This window comes from Pan paniscus, chromosome 14, assembly GCF_029289425.2.
Source record: "Pan paniscus chromosome 14, NHGRI_mPanPan1-v2.0_pri, whole genome shotgun sequence".
NCBI classification, from domain to species: Eukaryota; Metazoa; Chordata; class Mammalia; order Primates; family Hominidae; genus Pan; species Pan paniscus.
This window is the reverse complement of record NC_073263.2, coordinates 113,903,843-113,926,027: the sequence shown is the minus strand read 5'-3', so window position 1 is coordinate 113,926,027 and position 22,185 is coordinate 113,903,843. Positions and strand designations below refer to the sequence as shown.

At 41.6% G+C, this 22,185-nt stretch overlaps 1 protein-coding gene across 3 annotated transcripts in view; it reads right to left on the bottom strand.

The window, feature by feature from the left end:
* Positions 1–240: 240 nt before the first annotated feature.
* Positions 241–22,185, bottom strand: part of SPACA7 (sperm acrosome associated 7) — a 58,479-nt gene continuing 36,534 nt past the window's right edge. For 2 of the 3 annotated variants that reach the window (XM_003832095.5, XM_057299619.1), the window contains exons 6-7: positions 2,524–2,601; positions 241–563 (exon numbers count right to left, since the gene is read on the bottom strand). In XM_003832095.5, the coding sequence (XP_003832143.3) occupies positions 499–563; positions 2,524–2,601 (143 nt within the window). In that variant the 3' untranslated portion in view covers positions 241–498. Of the gene's footprint in view, positions 564–2,428; positions 2,602–22,185 lie in introns of all 3 variants that reach the window. The other variant, XM_057299618.1, reaches the window with a different exon arrangement.

Genomic DNA, 22,185 nt, shown 5'->3' with positions numbered 1-22,185 from the left:
CACATGTATGTGCTTGCTGTTGTATGTGTGCACGTGTTGTACGTGCATGCGTGTTGTGTATGCATGTGTTGTGTTTGTATGTATGCGTTATGTGTGTGCATGTGTTATATGTGTGCGTGTGTGTTTTGCAAGGCATGGCAGTAGGGAAGAGACTCTCAGGCCTTTGTAGTCTCTGTTCCTCATGGACGAATTCTTTATGAGCTCTGAGATTATGTTATTTGTAGACAGAATATTCTGATGCTCTTATTTCCAGGTTTGATATGTTTTTTTGTTTCTTGTTTTCTTCTTTTTTTAAAAAAAAACCCAAATCCCACATACCCTTTGGCTTAACACTTAAATAAACCAACTCCAATTGGGATCGTGTGAATAAACGATTTTCCTTTATGCGGAATGGTTCAGAGAACGTGGGCGTGTGCACACAAGTGCCCTGTTCCGGAGGCTGGTGGGTGGGGGTTCTAGCAGGCTCCTCTCCTGCGCAGGGGCTCTGGGGCTGCGGCCTCACTGACTGCCTTGGCTCCTCCTCTGTGCGCTGGTCCTCTGCTGCTCTTTACGGAAAATGTTTCCTGTGTGGAAAGAGGAGATTTTGAGCCTGGCAGTGTGTGGTATGAGAGAGATGGGGGCACTGGCAGGATCGAGGGACACCAGGGGACAGGAGGAACCAAGCCCTCAGTTGTGGAGGGAGGGGAGAGCCCTGCGGTTGTGTCTGGGGCAGGAGGACCGGGTGGGGGCGCTGGCTGCGTCAGGCTGCCTTTGGCTCTCCCCGCGGGGCCACCCTGTCCAGTGTCATTTCCCCTGCGTTCTCCCTCAAAACCCATCGACAACGCCAAGCCTGGCGGAGCTGGACTGGTCCTCCTCCTCCTCCCCTCATGGCGGCCGGCTGTGGATCTCATTCCTGGGATGTCAGTACCAGGAGGTTGGGGACTCCTGGTTCTTCACTGTCCAACATTGCCAGGGCTCTGGAAGTCCCCACTGTCACCTCCGGGGCTTCTGTTGCCGACGGCCACACCTAGAGGTGCTGGTGATGTACAGGAGCTTCATCAGTGCAGAGGCCCCTGTCTTTTGCTGTCTGTGTTATAGGAGAATTTGTGGTTCTCCCTGCAGAACAGTCAGGTCCCAGGGAACTGGAATCTTGACAAGGTCAATCATGAAATTGTATCTAAAGCAGCAGAGGTTGTCCTGGACAGTGGCACAGTCTGGGATATTGGCCGTAGCTTGAACGACCGCTCACTGCCCTTTCTACACCGCGTGTGTTGGCCTGGTCCCTGCTGCTGGGGGCACGAGCAGACCTTGTGGCCTGGGGTTTTGTGGTCCCGGGACTGACACTGGCCTGGCAAAGTCTGAACATGGGGGGCTGGGGGCCCCACTTCAGAGAAGCTCCTGGCCTGTGCTCGATGACAACTCATGCAGCAGGGAGGTCTCCAGCGACGTTTCCCGGGACCGTCCTCTTTGGCATTTTAACAAAGGACGAGCTGGCCGGCTTCCCACGCTTGTGGACAGTGAGGGGCTGGGAGCAGTAGCCGACAGGCTGGATGGAAAAGTCAGAACCCCAATGCCTTAAGAGGGGACGGGGAGGTCCACCTAACCGTCCTCTAGTGGGTGAGCTCCCAGGCAGGGCTCTCTGTTTTATGTGAGAAACCCCAGAGCCTAGGACAGTGCCTGGCACGTGGTGGGTGCTTGGGAAGCACCAGTGGAGGTGAGTGAAGGCGACAGGGTCTCAACGTCTGGCTCTGTGCTCGGGCTATGAAAAGCCAGCCATGTGGCTCAGCAATGGCTCGTTTGCCAAAGTCTTTGGCATTCACAGACAGCAGCTCGGCATTCATGGTGTGACGTGCTCCAGATGGAGGGTCTCAGGCTGCGTGGACGGGCAAGTGCTGCAGGGTATGGGAGGAGGGTCTGGGCACACTGGGCTGCCATGTGAGTCAGGGATACCGGGAGGACAAGAGGGCTGTCAGCCTCACCCAGGACTGGCTCCCAGGTGTTCTGGAAAGCTCCTAGGAGAAGCCTGGGGCCAGGGACAGAAGCCACAGGATCTGCATGGCCAACTCTTAGCAGGCGGACAGTGGTGGAGCTGTGTGAACAGGGAGTGGAGAAGGGCTGGACTGGGAGTCCCCACCCCACGAGAGGGTGGGGGGCCTCCTGAAGGGGGTGTGGGGGCCCTTCCTGGGCCTGTCATGGGGGAGCAGGCTCCCGTCATCACGTGGTTGAGACCCTTGAGTAGGTGGGTGGTGGCAGCCTTGTGAGTCCTGATTATTCTTGGGAAAAGGGGGACTAGTCCCCTCCTCCATTCAGCTGAAAAGGGAGAGCACTCCCTCATTGACACGGGCCTCGACTCCTTGAATTGGACTTGTCCGGTCAGGTGTCCACACATCAACGGTCGGACAGGGGCTCCTGTGGAGCTCAGGTGGGTCCACCTGGGGGCTGGGCTCACCTGCTCTCCCTGGAGCTGCTCGGAGACACACCTGTCCCTTGAGCAGGAAAAGAATCCCCAAATGAGAAGACACTTATCTATTATTTCCAATCTACCTGGAGATCTTCCAATATTTTGAAGGATTTGGTCCAGAATGGATAGATTTTCATACTGAGTGTTCTTTGAATTCTTTTCTGTGGGGAAAACAATAAGTACAATGATCACGCTTTGTAAATAATTAAGGCATGATTCCACTTTTCCTTTAACTTCAGGGAGCCGTAAGCACTGAGCAAAGCAGCACCCACGCACAGAGCAAGCGGGGTGAGGTGCCGCGGCTTCTCGAGACACAGCCTCAGGCGAGGCCATCAAAAACATTTCCTCCAGCAAGCCCCAGAAAGTGTGGCTTGGTGCCCAAGCAATGAGTGGAGTCCTACATCTTTATGCTTACTCTGTGTTTTCTCTTTACACTCTTAGGAGACACTAGCATAGAAGTATTCTGTCCACTCTGTGTCCTAAGGGCTCCCCACTGCTGGTGGTGAGCAGGGCTCCCTTCTGTGGATCTGACACTCATGGTCACTTGAGCCGTGGTCCTTGGACCCGGACACAGGTTTTACAGACACTGAATTTCCCCCACCTTTCTTCCTGGCCAGCCCTTTCTACCGATGACTATGCTGTGTGGTCCCCGCTGCTCAGGAAGAGGTGCAGGCAGTGTGAGCGGCTAATCAGTTCAGGAGTGGCTCCAAGTGCCCCCAGACCGGCTCTGGCTTCTGCAGCTGTTGGGTGGGAGGCTCCCTTTGGAACAGCCACCAGCCTGGGAGGCACATTTCCTAGTGGGGGGCACCCTACAGAGAACCCTAATCCTCTTCCTTTATTTACTTTTCTTACTCTCAAAGCACGCCAGGAGGACCCACCTCTCTTTAGTTCTCCCAAAACTCCGTGCAGGTGCAACCTGGAATCCTTAAAAATACGGTTTGGTACATCTGCATTTTGTGAACACATGAATAATGACTACTGTTGACTGGCCTGACCCCTCAGTCTCATTTCTTGGAAATAAGAATCCCCCATATATCTGCCGAGCACCTGGCAGGCTCAGCAGGTATTGCTGAGTAAATGAGTCTCTTGTTGACATTAATGTTACAGGAAATGAATAATTATGACATGAATTTATATATGTCCTATGGGATACTTAGATTTTACCAGGTCCCAAAGTCTTAAACTGAAGTTTAGGCACAGTCAGTATGTCAGGAATGATATTATGAACCACGAAACTTTTCTTACTCCCAGAAGTTACAGACTACATGGGGAAGTTGGGTTTTCTGGCAACAAGGAAGAGAGGATAGTTGCAGATCTATTTTCCTCTTAATCCGTTTTACATTAAGAGGAACGTGGATCTGCAAACATTCATTAAAGGCTGCAGGCATCCTTAAAGGCTGCTTCAGGCTTTAAAAACATTTATCTAAATTATTCTTAGGTCCTCAGTTTATATGTTTAATAAGGACACAAGCCCATGGAACAATTTTTAAGTTTTAGGAAAGACGTTCAGTGAAACATCAGGCTGTTTCTGGTGGTTGGTCCTCACTACCAGTTTCCTCCTGGAGGCCACAACTGTGACCCAGTTTCCTGTGTATTTTTCCAGGGATAACCTACACCAGAGAGATTACTGCCAATTTCATACTCAAAATGAATTCACACAGAGTTTTTTTAGAGAAGATTCCTTAGAAAATTTTGGCAGATAATTCAGGTTAGCTATTTGTGGAAACATATGTAATTCATCATTGAATACAAAACATTTTATCTTTAGTTTGCTTATTTGTAATCTCTAGCCCTTGGGAGTCCCAGGGAAGAGTATATAATGCTAACATTTCCCCGTTCCCTATGTATGTGTGGTTTCATTCGACTATAGGGCACCTGGTGAAACCCGTGGGTAATACTTAGTCTTCATGCGTAGATGAGGCCCCAGTGAGGCAAAGCACCTTCCTAAGGGCACTGAGGCTGTATGTGGCTGAGCTGGGAGAACCCAGGGGCCATCACCCCAGTCCTTGCTTTTCCTTCCAGAGTTGAAATGCAGAGTTTCTCATAGTTCCAGGATTCTCAATGGAACCACATGGGTAAAAATCTAGTATTTGAATTTTTAATGTCTGGAAAGGATGGAGTAACAAGGATTAGATTTATCCTCCCAATTTAATTAAAAAACAAGAAAAAATACATGAAACAGTGATTTCCCATATATCGGAGAATAATCAGCAAAGAGCACTGATCCCCTGAGAGATGGAAAGCAGCTGAATGCAGCCCTATGCTTGCTTCAGGCACTGCCTGGAGAGTTTCCAGGGCAGCATTAGGAGTGAGAACTTACGCAGAGCCCAGCGATCTCAATATACTGAGGGGTTTGGAGAGGTCAAAGTAGCTAGAGTTCAAAGGACAGAGTGAGACACACACACACACACACACACACACACACACACACACACACACACACAGAGAGAGAGATGCAAGGGATGCCTCGAGCCTTCAGCTGATTACTGGCCAATGAATGGCTGTAAGAAAACTACTCAAGGATGGAAAAAGGACCACACAACTGAACAGGCAGAACAATTTCCAGAGCTCACACAGGCCAGAAATAAGTGGGGTTCCTGTCAGAAAACTTTTTAAAAAACCCTCATAATACACAGGACATTGAGTACACAGAATTACATTGCTTCAGTAGTGGGGAATAGTAGACTTAGAATAAATGCTGCTTGGTCCCATTTAATATAGCATAAAAGCAAGCCTCAAAAGGACCAAACTGCTTTAAAGTAACTTAACTGGGTAAAAGAACAGGCTCAATAATAGTTTTAAAAATACAAGACTATCTAACACATAATGAAGTAAGATTCACAATGTCTGGCATTCAAACAAAAATGACCAGGTATGTGAATAAGCAATAAAATATCATCTACAATGAGAAGAAAAATTAATCAAAATTGACCCAGAAATGACACGAGAGTAGAATTAGAAAGCAAAAGTATTAAAAATGTTTTTATAAAACTATATACCATATGTTCAAGAAGCATAGAATGTCAGATTAGATAAAAAAGCAAGAGCCAACCATACGCTGTCTATAAGAAACCCCCCTAAAGACACAAATGGGTTAAAAGTAAAATGATAGACAAAGATATGACATGCTAATACCAATCAAATGAAAGGTAAAATAGTTGCTTAAATCTCAAAGTATATTTAGGGGCAAATAATATTACTAGGAATAAAAGAGTCATTTCTTTCTTTCTTTCTTTTTTTTTTTGAGATGGGGTCTTACTTTGTTACCCAGGCTGGAGTGCAGTGGCACCATCTTGGCTCACTGCAGTCATGACCTCCTGGGCTAAAGCCATCCTCCTGCCTCAGCCTCCTGAGTAGCTGAAACTACAAGCGTGTGTCACAACACCAAGCTAATATTTTATTTTTTGTAGAGGTGAGGTCTTGCTATGTTGTCCAGGCTGGTCTTGAACTCCTGGGCTCAAGTGATCCTGTTGCCTCAGACTCCCAAAGTGTTAGGATTACAGGCATGAGCCACTGCACCTGGCCAAGAGTCATGTTGCAGGGATAACTCACCAAGAAAACATAACAATCCTACAGGTTTATACACCAAATAAGAGAGCTTCAAAGTACATGAAGGAAACACTGCTAGAACTAAAAGGAGTAATGAACACAGCCACAATTATGGTTTGAGATTTCAACAGTGCTTTCTCAATAATCAACTGAACAAGTAGATTGAAATTTAATAAGGATATAGAAGAGTTGAACAAGTCTACTTAGCATACTTGATCTAATTGACATTTATAGAACAGTCCACCTCTTAACAGTATAATACACATACTTTTCAGGAACACTTGGAATATTTGCTAAAGCACACTATATTCTGGGCTATATTTAAAGTTTTAAAATTCATTTAACAATAATCATGCCATATAACATATGTTTTCTCACCAAAATAAAATTAAATTATAAATCAATAAAATTATGGTATCTGGAAAAAACCTCCAAATATCTGAAACTAAATAGCACACTTCTTTTTTTTGTTTTTGTTTTTTTTTATTTTTTGAGATAGAGTCTCGCTTTGTCACCCAGACTGGAGTGCAGTGGCATGATCTCGGCTCACTGTGATTTCTGCTGCCTGGGGTCAAGTGACTCTCCTGCCTCAGCCTCCCATGTAGCTGGGATTACTGGTGCCCACCACCAAGCCCAGCTAATTTTTGTATTTTTAGAAGAGATGGGGTTTCATCATTTTGGCCAGGCTGGTCTCAAACTCCTGACCTCAAGTAATCCATCTGCCTCGGCCTCCCAAAGTGCTGGGATTACAGGTGTGAGCCACCATGCCCAGCCTAAATAGCACACTTCTAAACAACCTATGGATCAAAGAAGAAATTTAAAAGGTGAATGATAAAGTATTTTGAACTGGATGAAAATAAAAACACAACATATTGGAATTTATGGGATGAGATAAAAGTGATACTTAGAGGAAATCACTAAACCTTTCTATTAGAAAACATGAGAAGTCTCAAACCCATGATCTAAGTATTCACATCAAAAAGTTAGGAAAAAGGGGAAATAAAATTTACAATAAGCAGAGGAAAGAAAATAATGTTAAGAGAAGAAATCACTATAATTAAAAACAAAATAGAGGAAAATGAAACAAAAAACCTGGTTCTCTGAGCAGATCAATAAAATGGATGAACCTCAAATCAGACTGATTGATAGGATTTTTAGAAAGATACAAATTACTAGAGAATTGCTATCACTACCGTTCCTGCAGACACTGAAAATGAATAAAAAAAAACTATTGTGAAAAACTTTTGCCAATAACTTTGCCAACTTAGGTGAAATGAGAAAGTTCCCATAAGGGCCCAAATTATCAAAGCTTCTTAAAGAAGAAATAAATACACAAAATAGCTATCTATTAAATAAATTAAGATTGTAGTTAAAACCCTTCCATAAATAAAATATAGGCCCAGATGTCTTCACTGATAAATGCTATCAAACATTTTGGGTGGAAATAATATTCATTTCATATGAATGTATCTAGAAAATTCAAGAAGAGAGACTACTTCCCAACCCATTTCTATGAAACCATTATTACCTTAAAACCAAAGCTAGAGAAAAGCATTAAAAACCCAACAAACCATAGACCAATGTCCCCCAGGGATACAGATGCAAAAATTCTGAACTAAATTTCAGCAAATTAAATCCAACAATATAATGACCAAGTGGGTCAAAAATCAATCACATGTGATTCTCCTCATCAACAGAATAAAGTAAAACCAAGTGACCATCCCAACAGATGCAGGGCTGCAAGCTGCGGCTGATGGTCAACTGTGGACGCACCTGCTTTAGTGAATAAAGCTGCCTTCGACACAGCCATGCTCATTCTTTCATACACTGTTCACGTTGCTTTTGTGCTCCCATGGCAGGCTCGAGGAACAGAGCCCACATTGCCCTCAAAGACTGAAAGATTTACTGTCTGACTTTGTACAAAAAATATTTGCTATGCTCAGAATAGATTCAGAAAAAGCTTTTCTCAGAATTCAAACTCCATTCATGAACAAAACTCTCAGCAAACTAGGAATGGAAGTCAACTTCTTCAACCCAACAAAAGGAATGTATAAAAAATCCCTGCAGCTAACATCATCCTTCCTAGCAAATGACCAAATGCTTTCACTCTTATGAAAGAATGTCTGTGCTTATGACTCCTATTCAACATTCAACATTGCACTGGAGATCCTAACTAGTGATACATGGCAAGAAAAAGAAACAAAAGACATATATGTTGGAAAGGAAGAACAAACGATTCCCAGGTGATATGATCCTCTACGTAGAAAATCCAAAAGAATCTACAAAAATGCTACTGGAACTAAAGAGTGAGTTTAGTAAGGTTATGGGTTATAAAGTCAATATACAAAAGCAATAATATTTCTATATATACTAAAAATGAATAACTGGATATTGAATTTTAAAAAGTGCCATTTATAATAATATCAGTAACTACTAAACACTTATGTATAAACCTAATAAAATATATGCAAGATCTTTATGCTAAAAACTATAAAACGTGAAAGAAAGCAAAGATCTAAATAAGTGGCGTTGCTCATAGGTAGGAAGACTGGAAATTGTTAAGATGGCAGATCTTACCAAATTGATCTATAGATTTGTAGCAATCCAAATTAAAATCCTAGCAGAATTTTTTATAGACATTAATAAGCTGTTTCTTAAATTTATACAGAAAGATAAAGGCACTAGAATAGCCAGATTGATTTTGAAAATCAAGAACAAAGTTGGAAAATTCAAACCTGTGATCAACATACAGTAACCAAGACAATGAAATGGGCAATGAGGAAGAACAGGTCTTACATCAACAAAACAAAATAAAAAGTCCAGAAACAGACTTGCACATATATGATGAACTGATTTTCGACAAATATGCTAAGGCAACTCAAGAGAGAAAGTTGAATTTTTTAGCAAATGATGTTGGAACAATTGGACATGAATATGCAAAAATCCAAACCAAAACAAATCAAACCAAAACAACAATAACCTCACACCATATCTGCAAGTTAACTCAATACAAGCATTTAATGCTATACATTTCCATTTAAGTATTTTGTATGGCAGCCCTAGGGAACCAGTAGTGACTAAACATAGTGACTGAACATAGTGACCTGTGCCTGCATGGGGCTACTGTTTGTTAAGGATACAATGCTGAAATCAAATCAGTTCCCTGGGGATCCCAGACCTGGCAGATGGAACTCTGGTGCTGTCCACCCTAGGACCCGTGATGTGGGCCCAGCCTCCAGTGCCATGGGGGGTGGGGAGGCAGAGGGTGCTTTGCAGCTCCCAGACCTCAGAGACTTGCAGAGACAATGTGTCCCCCAGAGCTGTACCATCCTGTTCTTTAGCTCTCAACCAGGGCACAAAAAAATCATGTTACGCTCTGAGAGCTTCTCTCTCTCTCTCACACATCTTCTTTGTCTCCCTGTCTCTCTCTCTCTGTCTCTCTCTCTGTCTCTCTCTGTCTTCTCTCTCTCTGCCTCCACTCTTGGTGAAAACAAAACAGTTTCATACTTACACTCTGTCTTTATTCTGTTCTTCTTTTTCAAATGTTGGTGCCAATCGAATAAATGGACTTTATGGCCCATCCTGGGTGGCCTTGCGCTGCCTGAAAACTGGGAGCAGAGTCAGGGCACTCCCAACCTTGGCTCCAGCGGCCAGGCCGAGCTGAGGGGAAGCCATCCCATTTCCTAACCACCAGGGAGAAGGCATGTTTCCTTCCAGTTGTATCGGCTTCATCGTCCATCTTTTCTGTTTCAGACAATTTATCCTTGTCATATGCCATCAGTAAACATGGAGAAATGGTTTTCCCCATCTTTTCTTCAACTTTTTTTTTCAACTCATGCCCTCTGACTCGCATCTGTTTCTATTGCAATGTTCTCCTGGCCTATGTCACCCTGCAGGGGAGCCTGTGCGCACCCTTGGATCCGGGCGCCCACGCCACCGTGGCACATGGCTGCCCTGTCAGGTTGCATCTGAGTTGCTGGTAAGGTCATTAGGACTTTGTGGGATTTACCTTTCCTCCATGTTAATGAATCCAAGGGGTTTTTCCTTTACATTCTCACAGAAGCATCTTCTCCAGTCCTCTGCTCAAATAAGGGTGAAGCTTTCACATTCTCCTCAGTGTCTATGCATTCATTCATTCATTCAACAAACACCTACTCAAGGCAAGGAGCTAGGGTCGGCATGGAGGGTGCACTCTCTCATTCAGGAAGCCTTGTTCCCATGGGGGGATATGGACATACCGAGAAATACCTGCAGCCCAGAGCAGCAGGTACTGAGACAGCATGAACAGACAGCTCCCAGCCCAGGAGACCACGCCACTGGCCCTGCCTCTTGTGTTCCTGTCATCTTAGGAGCTGAGCTAAATCAGGAGCTGCCTGGACACTTCCATTTGGCTTTTGGTAAAAATTAAAAGGCATGACTCAGGCTGGAGGAGGAGGTGAGAGGAAGCAAAGCAATAATTGGCAGTAGAGGGTCCCAGAGGAGGCACTTTGTAAGATTCAGACTCCATTTCTTTAACTCTGTGCCATGGAAGCAGGGTTCGAATTTCAGGATGGATTTTTCTTTTAATGAAAAGGACCAAGCCTCCCAACACAATGCCATTGTCTATATGTGAACCTCTGTCATTCTGTTCTCATCAGAGAAACAGCTCATTCGAGTAGATCATCCAGATCCTCCCTGGCCCGGGCCAGCTCTCATTCCTGACGCATCGTGAAGTCCACAGACTGCTGCAGGGAAGCCGTAACTGGGTAAGAAGCAGAAGCTCCGCTTCAGTGTGATGAGAAGGCTAAACGCAGAATTGAAATGACGGCGGTGACAGGGGAATCTTCACGCTCCCAACGCAGCATCACCACGGATGCACCTAGGTTCTTTGGAGTGCAGCAGAGACGCTGGTGGAGACAGGGAAGAGCAGTGCTGGTCACGTGCAGTGCCTTCGGGTGGGTAGGGGCTGCTCTGCCTCACCCAGGGGGATCCTTGTTCGGATTCACCCCATATTTATCAGGCTTTTGTTCACCCCTGCCTCCTGCATCTTGCTTCTCCTGCCTCAAATGCTTCATGACGTTTTCTTTAAAACGAAGTTCTCTCAATGTGAAATGCTTGGCCTTTTCCAGCAAAGTCTATTTTGCTCTCACTGGCAGATACTTCAGCTGGGTATGGAATTCTACATTGATAGCCATGCTTTTAAAAAAATCTTTTGAAGATATGATTTGCTGTCTTTTGACTTCTATTGTTTTCTGTGGAAATAACCGTTTACAGTCTAATCGTTCTGTTTTAGAAATCTTAACTTGTTTCAGGTTGATTGCCAGATCGTCTCTTGGATTTTGGAGTTCTGCAGCTCTACAAGTGATATGTCTAATTTCATTTCTATTTCTCTTCCTTTAGAACATACTGTGATTCCTGAATCTGAGGATTATGTTCTTCACTGATATGGGGATAACCTTGATAATCATTCCTTCAAACACTGCCCCTTGCTCACTCTCCATTCCCTCCTGTGGGATGTTGGTTCTTACCTTTTATGTTTCCTGGTCTCTGGTTTTATAGCTCTTTATGCTAAACTTGTGTAATGTCTCAGGTTCACCTTCCAATTTACTTTTTTTTCAATTATGACAGATCTGCTGTTCCACTCATCACTTCATCTTGAATTTTAATGACTTTTTTGTTTCCGTTTCTCCTAGTTCTTTTTTGGTATTGGACAACTTTGCCTGTTTTTCACAGTGTCTTGATATTTTCTGTTCTCAATTCCATTTCTATGCCATGAATAATTTTAAGCATGTTTATTTTAGCATAAGCATTTAATGCTATAAATTTCCATTTGAGCACTGCTTCAGTTGCATCCCACAACTTCTGACATGTTGTGTTTTCCTTTTCATTTAATTAACCCTTTCCCATTTGCCCCGAGAATACTTGCCAATGGTACGTGTGGCAGCAGCATTTACCCCAAGATACCTTTACCATGAAATATCTCACTTTTAATTTTTGAATCGCTTGAGTATATCGACTTTGGAAACAAAAGCCATCATTCTATTTATAGCATTCTGTTTTTAGTAGAGGTATTTTTATTTACAAAATATAGTAATTCTCAGTTGCTGAAAATGTAAAATCCTAGAAAATGTAGCATTCCTATGTGTAATGTTAACATTGTTCTCAAACAGTTGCTGGCCAAAGATTTGTTCAATGAATCTGATTTTTCTGAAATAGACAATTCTGATGATTCAGAAAATTCTGATGTTAGTTCTGCTTAACTCCAAGAACACTTTTTCTATTTTATTTTCACACTGAAAATCAGTCAGATTTGCTTCTGCCTTAAAGAGCATGTTTATGTAAAAAGCAAATGAGCACTGGCAGTGAGATGCACTTCATTTTTCTAAATGGGAAAAGGGTTAAACATTTTTGAATTTCCCTTGTGACTTCTTTGTGCATTGGGTTATTGAGAAGTGTGTTGCATAATTTGCAAATATTTGGAGGATTTCCCCACATCATTTTCTATTATTGATTTCTGGTTTATTTCTGTTGTGTGCAGATAACATACTTTGCATGATTTTAATTATTTTAGACTTGTTGAAGTTTGTTTTGTGGTCAAAAAGATGGTGGATGTTGGTGAATGTTCCAAGAGCATTTGTAAAGATATGCATTCTTCTGTTGCTGGGTGGATTGTGTTCTATAAAAGGTCAATTTGAGTAATTTGGCTAAAAATGTTGTTTTGGCCTTTTACGTCCTTATTCTGTCTATTTCTTTTATCAATTACTGAAAAAGAGTGCTAAAGTTTCCAAATATAACTATAGATTTGTCTGCTTTTACTTTCATTTCTATCAAGGTTGGCTTCATACTTGTTTTGAAGCTCTGTGGTGGATAGTGCATAGATATTTGAGTTTATTGTGTGTTTTCCTAAGAAACTGACCCTTCTAAAATGATCTAGTTTTCCTTTTATCTTTGATAATGTTGTTTTGAAGTCAACTTTGTCTGATAGTAACATAGCCACTTCAATTTTCTTCTTTCTTCTTTTTTTTCTAAAGTTTTCTAGAAAAACATTTATTTTCTCCAAGTTTTAAAGTGTGTCACCAGGTTTGTTGTACAGATTATTTCATCATCCAGCAATTAAGCCTAGTCCCTATTAGTTATTTTTCCTCATCCTCTCCCTCCTCCCATTCTCCACTCTCAAGTAGGCCCCAGTGACTTTTGTTCCCCTCTATGTGTCCATGTGTTCTCATCATTTAGCTTCCACTTATAAGTCAGAACATGCGGTATTTGGTTTTCTGTTCCAGTGTTAGTTTGCTAAAAATTATAGCCTCCAGCTCCATCCATGTCCCTGCAAAGGACATAATTTCATTCTTTTTAATGGCTGTATAGTATTCCATGGTGTATATGCACCACATTTTCTTTATCCAGTCTCTCAATGATTGGCATTTAGGGTGATTTCATGTCTTTATTATTGTGAGTAGTGCTGCAATGAACAGACACACGCATGTGTCTTTATAATAGAATGATTTATATTCCTATATTTATATTTGGCCCTTGGCCTATAGTTTGACAACCCCTGGTGTAAAACATTTAGACTTAAGGTAATTATTGATGTTTTTGGATTAAAAACTGCCAACTTGCTAGCTGTTTTCTATTTGCCTTATCTGTTCTTTATTTCTTTTTCCCCTTGTCTTCTTTGAATTAATTGGGTATTTTTAAATATTCATTTTACTTCCTCTATTGATTTGTTATTCACACCTTAAATATTTTTAGTGTTGGATCTAGGCTTTACAAATATGTATCTTTAACTTATTGCAGTCTAACTTTAAATAGTAATTTATCACCTCATGTAAAGTGTGAGAACCTTTAAATGGCATACCTCCAGTTGCCCTCCTTTTTGCTTTGTTGACATACATTTTTTTTTTTTGCATGTTTCTTTCTTTCTTTTCCCTTTGGAGATTCAATTGTATTTCAAGTGATCTCAACTAACAGTACCAAAATGTCTTTCATATTTACTTCATTTTTACTATTTCTGGTACTTTTTATTTCTTTGTACAATCCACATTTTGGCCTGGAGAATGCCATTTAACATTTCTAACTTTGCAGATCTGCTAATGATGTGTTATCTTTGTCTGAAATAATCCTTATTTTTGTCTTCATATGTAAAAGATATTTTCTCTGAGAATAGAATTCTGGGATGGCAATTTTTTCTTTCAGTCATTTAAAGATGTTATTCCACTGTCCTCTAGATTATATAGTTTCTGATATGAAGTTTGCTGTAATTCCTATCTTGGTTTTTTTCTATGTAAAGTGTTTCTTTTCTCCCTTCTAGCTGCCTTCAATATACTCTCTTTTTAAAATTTCAACTTAAATATGATATGCCTACAGTGTGTGTGTGTCTCTGTGTTTAAACGTATCCTGCTTGGTGTTCTCTGAGATACTTGGATCTGTAGTTTGATAACTTTTATTACTTTTGGGCATTTTCAGCCATGATTTCTCCCTCTATATTGCTCTCTCTCGTCTCTTTATCTTTCTGTGATTTCAATGATATGTATGTGAGGAAATGAGGTATTTACCCATAACTCTTTGGTAATATGGTGTTTTTTCATTCTTTTTTTCCCTTTATGTTTCAGTTTTTATTTCTATTGACCTATTTTCAAGATAGCTAACTTTTTTTCCTAGCTGTGCACTGTCTACTGATGAGCTCTTGGAAGAAATTCTTAATTTAAGAAATTATGTATTTTATTTCTAGTATTTCCATTTGACTCTTCTTATAATTTCCATATCTCTGCTGAAATTCCTCATCTTTTAATACATATTTTCCACTAGATTATTTAACATAGTAATCATAGTTATCATTGTCTGATAGTTCCAACATCTGGGACATCTCTGTGTCTGGTTCTGTTGTTTATTACTTTATAATGGGTATTTTTCTTGCTTCCTTTTGTGTATTGTAATTTTTTATTGAATGTCAGACATCATGTATGAAGCACAGTAGAGATTGACGTAAACCGTATTATGCCTTAAAATGGGCACACCTCTTCTTTCGTCATGCCATTAGCATGGGGGTTGAGCCAGTTTTGTCAGAGGTAGGTCTGGCTTGGAATCAGTTGTGGCTATTGACATCTTCAAGGCACTGAAGAATCAAAGTCCTCCAGAAGTGTGCTGCTGTTGCCTTGTGTTCACAGTAGGAGCTAGGGGGCCAGAGACTTTCGTAGTGTGTCTATTTCCCTTTAGCCTTCAGCCTTCCCTGAACACCTGCACGGCAGAGCGGGTTTCTTTCTCAGTTCTTCCCTTCCCTCAGGGGATATACTCCCTTCACTGGTTACTCCCTGCTAGGCCTGTGATGGGCAGGGGATTTCTCACTTGTCCTTATCCAGCCTCACTCTCAGGCAATCTGTGTTGTTTGATCAGCACCCATGTCACTTCTTTCAGTAGCCAAACTTTGCCTTTTACAGTGGTTGGTCTTGGGTGGTATTTCTTGTCTCTTCCTGTGGTAACAGCTCTCTGTTAGTAATGGTGAAGGATCCTGGCCCCAAGGTAGTTTAACATCTTTCTTCTAGAGGCAGAAAAGTTTTGCTTTTACTCCTATCCCCAGAAGTCATAGATCTTTGCTTGTGCTTTGGGAATAAGAGGCTTTGCTGTCCCTCCGCAAGAGGCTTTTATAGCTTCAGAGCTACTGAGAAAGTGGGAGGGGTCACCTGTCTGTCCCCAGCTGTGGGTGATCATTCCCTACATGCCTCTGTGGCCCTGCTGTGCCCCAGTCCTTCCTGTGAGCATCTTACAGAGACCTATGGAGAAGACCTTGTGAGTGCAAGCCCCCTTGTGCCTGGGGCCTCTGGATTTTTCAAATGCATATTATATCCCACACTTGGCTATTAAAAAATTCAGTGGTTACTTCTTACCCACTTGTATGGTGGTGACCTGTTTTTCTCCTGCTTGGCTAAAAATGAGAAAGCTCATGTGTTCCAGCTCTGTTTGGTAGGCTTGCCTCTTTTTTGAATTCTGCCTACTTTACCCTGCTACTGGAATGTTCTTATGGGCTCAAGGAAAGCCATGGTTTTGTAGATGATCCCACTTTTTATTATTAGGGTGAGAGTAGCGTAGCATTGTTTTGTTTTTTTTTTTTTAAAATGGAGTCTCACTCTTGTCTCCCAGGCTGGAGTGCAGTGCATGATCTCAGTTCACTGCAACCTCTGCCTCCTGGGTTCAAGTGATTCTCCTGCCTCAGCCTCCCAAGTAGCTGGAATTACAGGCACCCACCACTGCACCTGGCTAGACAGTAACATTTTTTTTACAGCATTCTAAGTGGAGGTAAAGAACCTGAAATGTACTTATGTCAAATGCTCTATCAGATTGTTCAATTATCTGAAATTCTTGAAGTCTAGTAATGCTATTATTTTGCCTGCTGCTTATTATCCATGGCATATTGCTTCCCATAAGTTTGTGTTTTGAATTATAAGCTCACCTTTGGCAGAGCTATTGTCTGTGAAAATCCTGTGTAGCCCAAGTTAAGGGAATCATTCTTTACATCAAGTTTGTATTTGCTTCTGCCAAGTGCCCTCTGACCCAAAGTGTCACCAGATGAGACTTCCTATCATGCTGGTTTCACAGATTAGCTATTCCAGAATACACAGAACTTGAAGTCCCCATGTGGTACAGGCTTACACAGACATATTTCCATTTCCCTGTGATGGTAGATGGTTTTTTATCTACACTATCCTTTTACTGAGGGTGTAGTCTTGTTAGCAGTCGTAGCATTATTCAGGGATGTCATTTGCAACACTTTTCTTCCCTAGGCCTCATCTTCTGCAAATAAACTCTAACAGCCAAATTTCTATGTTTCATAAGGGAAAATTACAGTTGAGGATTGTTCTGCAATTAGATCTGTAACTTACTGCTCTGGATTTTAATTCTCTCTTGGTTTTCTAGCCCTGAAGATTTCCTTTACTTTGCTGTCAGATCATAATAGACATTTAAAAATGTTTATTATGTTTTATCTAGAATTTCTAAAGATTTTCAACTTATATAGTTTTCAACATTGGCAAACACAAATAAGTAAATTGAATCTTCTAAGTCCTTTGATTTGATTTCCATGTGACTAAGGACTATGGCAGCTGCCTAGGCCTGTGTCTCCCAATATTTCCTCAAAAAATGACACAGAAAAACAGGAAAGAAAAATAAGATTACACAAAACTATACACTCAGGCATAACCTAACTATAAAATACTCAAATATCAAAATAACAGTAAGTAAAAAATAAAGAATAAAAATTTAAAAGTTATAGTGAAGAATCTCTGTTCCTGCCCTACATTCACTCCATGCAACATTTATTGATGAGCAATGGCAGGTTGAGATAAAACAGTGAGAAAAGCGAGCTAGAAAAAGCCTAATATTGATCTGAAAACACTATCAGAATAAGCAACTCCACTGTAAGACTGAAAATACTAAATATGGGTCCTGGGTAGATCAGAGAAAGGGCTACAGAGAAAGAACTTAAAAAGCACATGTGAATTTTATGTGTCAGTCTTCAAAATATATAACACCTGGGAAAGAGAAAAGACAAAAAATAAGGAGTAGGCTCCTTTTAGAAATTGAATGACAAAGGACAAAAGTAGCAAAAGGGGAACATGTATGGTCCTGTAAGATTAAAAAGAACCAAAAATATCAGAGGATACACTTATTTTTCTTATATCAAAGCAATCAAAATATTCACTAAAGGATCAGTATTTTTCAATACTGATATAACTTAAATGGAAACGTAATAAAAGGTAGAAAAGTAAGTCAGAAAAACAAGAAAATGTAATGAGATAAAGAAATAAGTAAAAAACATCAATGAGGAAATAATAGGAAAATATAATACAGGCAGGCAAAGAAGAAATAACATCTGTATAATTGGTGTAATTGAAGAAAACAACAGCAGCATTAACTATGGAATAGAATGAATATTTGAAGTTATAATTAAGATAACTTTATAGAAAAATAATAGGTGAGTCTAATTTTGAAAGGATCCATTTTGTATCTGGGAAAATTAATACCAAGATGTATCCCAGTAAAAACATTAGATTTCAAAGATAAAACAACCAAAAAAGCAAGGCAACAATGAAGCAGCATTCTCTATCTACTTAATGAAAAAAAAGTATAAACCAAGGATTTTATATCCATCTAAGTGTCCATCAAACATCAACTTAAACATACAAGAGTCTAAAGATTTGTGTGTCCATAGCACATTCTTCAGTAATCGGCTACAGGATGAGCTTCATCAAACCAAAAGATAACTGGACAACTTCAACAAGAACGGTGATGGTGAAGGTGGATACACACACACACACACACACACACACACACACACACACACACACAACTCATAATCATATATGTAAGTGACTGAAACATAGGTGAGATTGGAAAACTAATATGCAAATGCTATATGTATTGACAAAATAGAGGTGATAAAACTAAACTATGGGAGGTGATAAGGGAGATGAAGAGGAAAATAGAAACTCATTGATGTTGATGCCTAATTGAATCAATTAGGCAATGATTGATAGTTCAAGTACACCATTAAAAACTGACAAAGCAGGGGCTGGGCATGGTGGCTCACGCCTGTAATCCCAGCACTTTGAGAGGCCAAGGTGGGTGGATCCCTTGATGTCAGGAGTTTGAGACCAGCCTGGCCAACATGGTGAAACCCATTCTCTACTAAAAACACAAAAATTAGCCAGGCATGGTGGCAGGTGCCTATAATCCCAGCTACTTGGGAGGCTGAGGCAGGGGAATCTCCTGAACCCAGGAGGTATAGGTTGCAGTGAGCTGAGATCATGCCACTGCACTCCAGCCCAGGTGACAGTGACAGTCTGTAACAACAACAACAACAACAACAACAACAACAACAACAACAACTGACAATCCAGAAAGTGGAGCAAGATAGCTAAATATTACCCTCCAGTGATTGACCCCTGTAGGAACATAAAATTGAACAACTATGCATTCAAGAAGTCACCTTCACAAGAACTGGAAAATCAGATGAGTGATCATAGTACCTAGTTTTAGCATAATAACAGGAAAAGACACATTGAAGAAGGTAGGAAGGACAGTGTAGTATTGCCTACACCACCCTGCCCCAACACCAAGCAGCACAGTGCAGAGAGAGAATCTGTGTGCTTCAGAGAGGGAGGGAAGTGAGTGTGGGACCTTGCATTGGAGCTCAATGCTGGCCTCACCACAGTGGAACACAGCACCTGGCAGAATTCCGTGGTCCTTGATTCCAGGCCAGTGCCCACAGAGGGAGCATTTAGACCCACCCCAGGCCAGAGGAGAATCGCTGCCCTGCAGGATGAACCTGAGTCCTGCCCTGCTTCACTGCTGATTACCTAAAGTGGCCATAGGTCCCAAATAAATTTCAGTGTCAGCAGGGCTATAGTGACCACAGTCCTTGGGGGAACCCTGTGGTGCTGCACTGGTCTGGGAGGCAGAAGGCTTGGGATGCAACCCAATTTAACACCAGATGCGGGGGCCATAGAAGTGCCCACATCACAACTCTCTCAACTCCAGGCACTGTAGCTTAGAGTGAGACTCCTTCTGGGGAGAAGGAGAGAAAAGAGTACAGGGGCCTTTGCATTGGAACCTAGCACAAACCCTGCCACAGCAAAACCACACTGGGAAGAACCCTGAAGCTCCTGATTCCAGGCTATTACTTCCAGACAAGATTTCTAGGCCGACCCCAGGCTGGAAGACCATAATACCAGCTTGGTATGATGGTCCTGAGTCCTGGCTGGCTTCACCACTGGCTGACGAAAGTGACCTTGAGCCTGGAATAAACATCAATGGCAGTTAGGCAGTAGCAGCTGCAGACCTTGGATGAGCTCTGGTACTGTGCTTGTCTGGGCAGCTGTGGGACTTTGGGTGAGACCCGGCATTGGTGCCAGCTGTGGCAGCCATGAGAGTGCCTGTATCACTCCTCTTCCAACTCCAGGCAGCTCAGTGTGGAGAGAGATTCCGTCTGCTATGGGGAAACGGAGGGAAGTGAGTGAGGGACTTTGGGAGCCCAGAGGATTCTCCCTGATTTTCCCCAACTGCATCAGAGCTGGGTATCTAGGAGGTTGCAAGGGATTTGCAGTGTAAATGGACTTCGGATGCTCTGTAGTGCAAAAGTGGCTGCAGTGACCACAGGCTTAGGGACTCAACAGGCAGTCAGTCTCCTTTGAATCAATGAAAGGTCCTCTGAAGGATGGGTAGAAACAAAGCCCATGTGATGACTGGAATAAATATCTAACTTTCAATGCCCAGGCACCAGTGAACATTCAGAAGCATTAAGAACATTCAGAAAAATATGACTCCGTGAAATAGATGAAATAAGGCACCATTAGCCAACCCTAGAGATATGAAGATGTGTGACTTTAAGACTGAGAATTCTACAAAAATATAGCTATTTTGAGGAAAACTTCAATAAGACACAGAAAAGGTTGGGCACGGTGGCTCACACCTGTAATCCCAGCACTTTGGGAAGCCAAGAACGGGCAGATCACTTGACGTCAGGAGTTCGAGACCAGCCTGGCCAACATGGTGAAACCCCATTTCCACTAAAAATACAAAAATTATCTGGGCATGGTGGCATGTGCCTGTAATCCCAGATACTTGGGAGGCTGAGGCAGGAGAACTGCTTGAATCTGGGAGGCAGAGGTTGCAGTGAGCTGAGATCACGCCATTGCACTACAGCCTGAGTGACAGAATGAGACCACATCTCAAAAAAAAAAAAAAAAAAAAAAGACACAGAAAAGCCATTCAGAAACTTATCAGATTAATTTAATGAAAGATTGAAATAATAACAATAATAACAATAATAAACAAACAGAAATCCTGGGGCTGAAAAACATAATTAAAAACTGAAAAATTAATCAGAGTGTCTCAACAGCAGAATTGATCAGGCAGGAGAATCAGGCTTGAATACAGGCTGATATAGTTTGAATGTTTGTCCCTTCCAAATCTCATGTTGAAATGTGATCCCCAGTGTTGGACGTGGGGCCTACTGGGAGGTGTTTGGGTCATGAGGGTGGATCCCTCATAAACAGCTTGGTGCCTTCCCCTCAGTAATGAGTTCTTGATCTTTTGGTTCACACAGGAGCTGGTTGTTCAAGAGCATGGAACTCCTCCCATCACTCCCTCTTGCTCCCTCTCTGATCACACAACACACTGGTTCCCCTTGCCTTCTGCCATGAGGAAAAGTTCCCTGAGGCCCCAACCAGAGGCAGATGCTGGCACCATGCTTCCTGTACAGCCTGCATAACTGTGAGCCAAATAAACCTCTTTTCTTTATAAATTACCCAGCCTCAGGTATCCCATTATGGCAACACAAAAGGGACTAATACTTAGGCCATTTAAAAATATACAGTCAGAGGGGAAAATAAAAAGCAATGCAGAACACTTATGAAATCAAGAAAGGGCAAATCTATGGAGTCATGGCCTTAAGGAGTAGAGAAAAAGATAGGTGTATAAAGTTTATTCAAAGAAGTAATTACAGAGACCTTTCCAAACCTAGAGAAATATAGGAATACTGAAGTACAAGAAGATCAAAGATCACCAGAAATATTCAACCCAAGTAAAACTACCCCAATTTATCGAATAATCAAGCTCTCAAATGTAAAGGACAAAGAAAGGATTATAAAAGAAGCAAGATAAAATAATCAAATAACATCTAAAGAAGCTCTGATACATCTGGCAGCAGACTTCTCAGTGGAAACTTTATAGGCCAGGAGGGAGTTGGATGACATATTTAAAGTGCTAAAGGAAAAAAAAAACAACTCTTCCAACCAAGAATGCTCTACTCAGCAAAGCTATCCTTCAAACCTGAAAAAGAAATACTTTCCCAGACAAACAAAAGCCGAGAGAATTCACGTCCACCAGACCTGTCTTACAAGAAAGGCTGAAAAGAAGTCTTCAATCTGAAAGAAAAGGGTGCTAATGTGCAACAAGCAATTATCTGAAGGTATGAAACTCAATGGTAAAAATCAGCAGACAGGAAAATTCAGAGCACTCTAACACTGCAATTGTGGTGTGCAAACCACTCATATCTTTAGTATAAAGATGAAAAGGCAAATCTATTAAAAAAAAATTTTTAAAGAGATAGGCAATATAAAAAGACAAATTGAGACAACAAAACGTGAAAATGCAGGAGGAAATGAGTTAAAGTGTAGGGATTTTTAGTTTGTTCTTTGCTTGTTTATTTTCTTTTCTTTGTGATC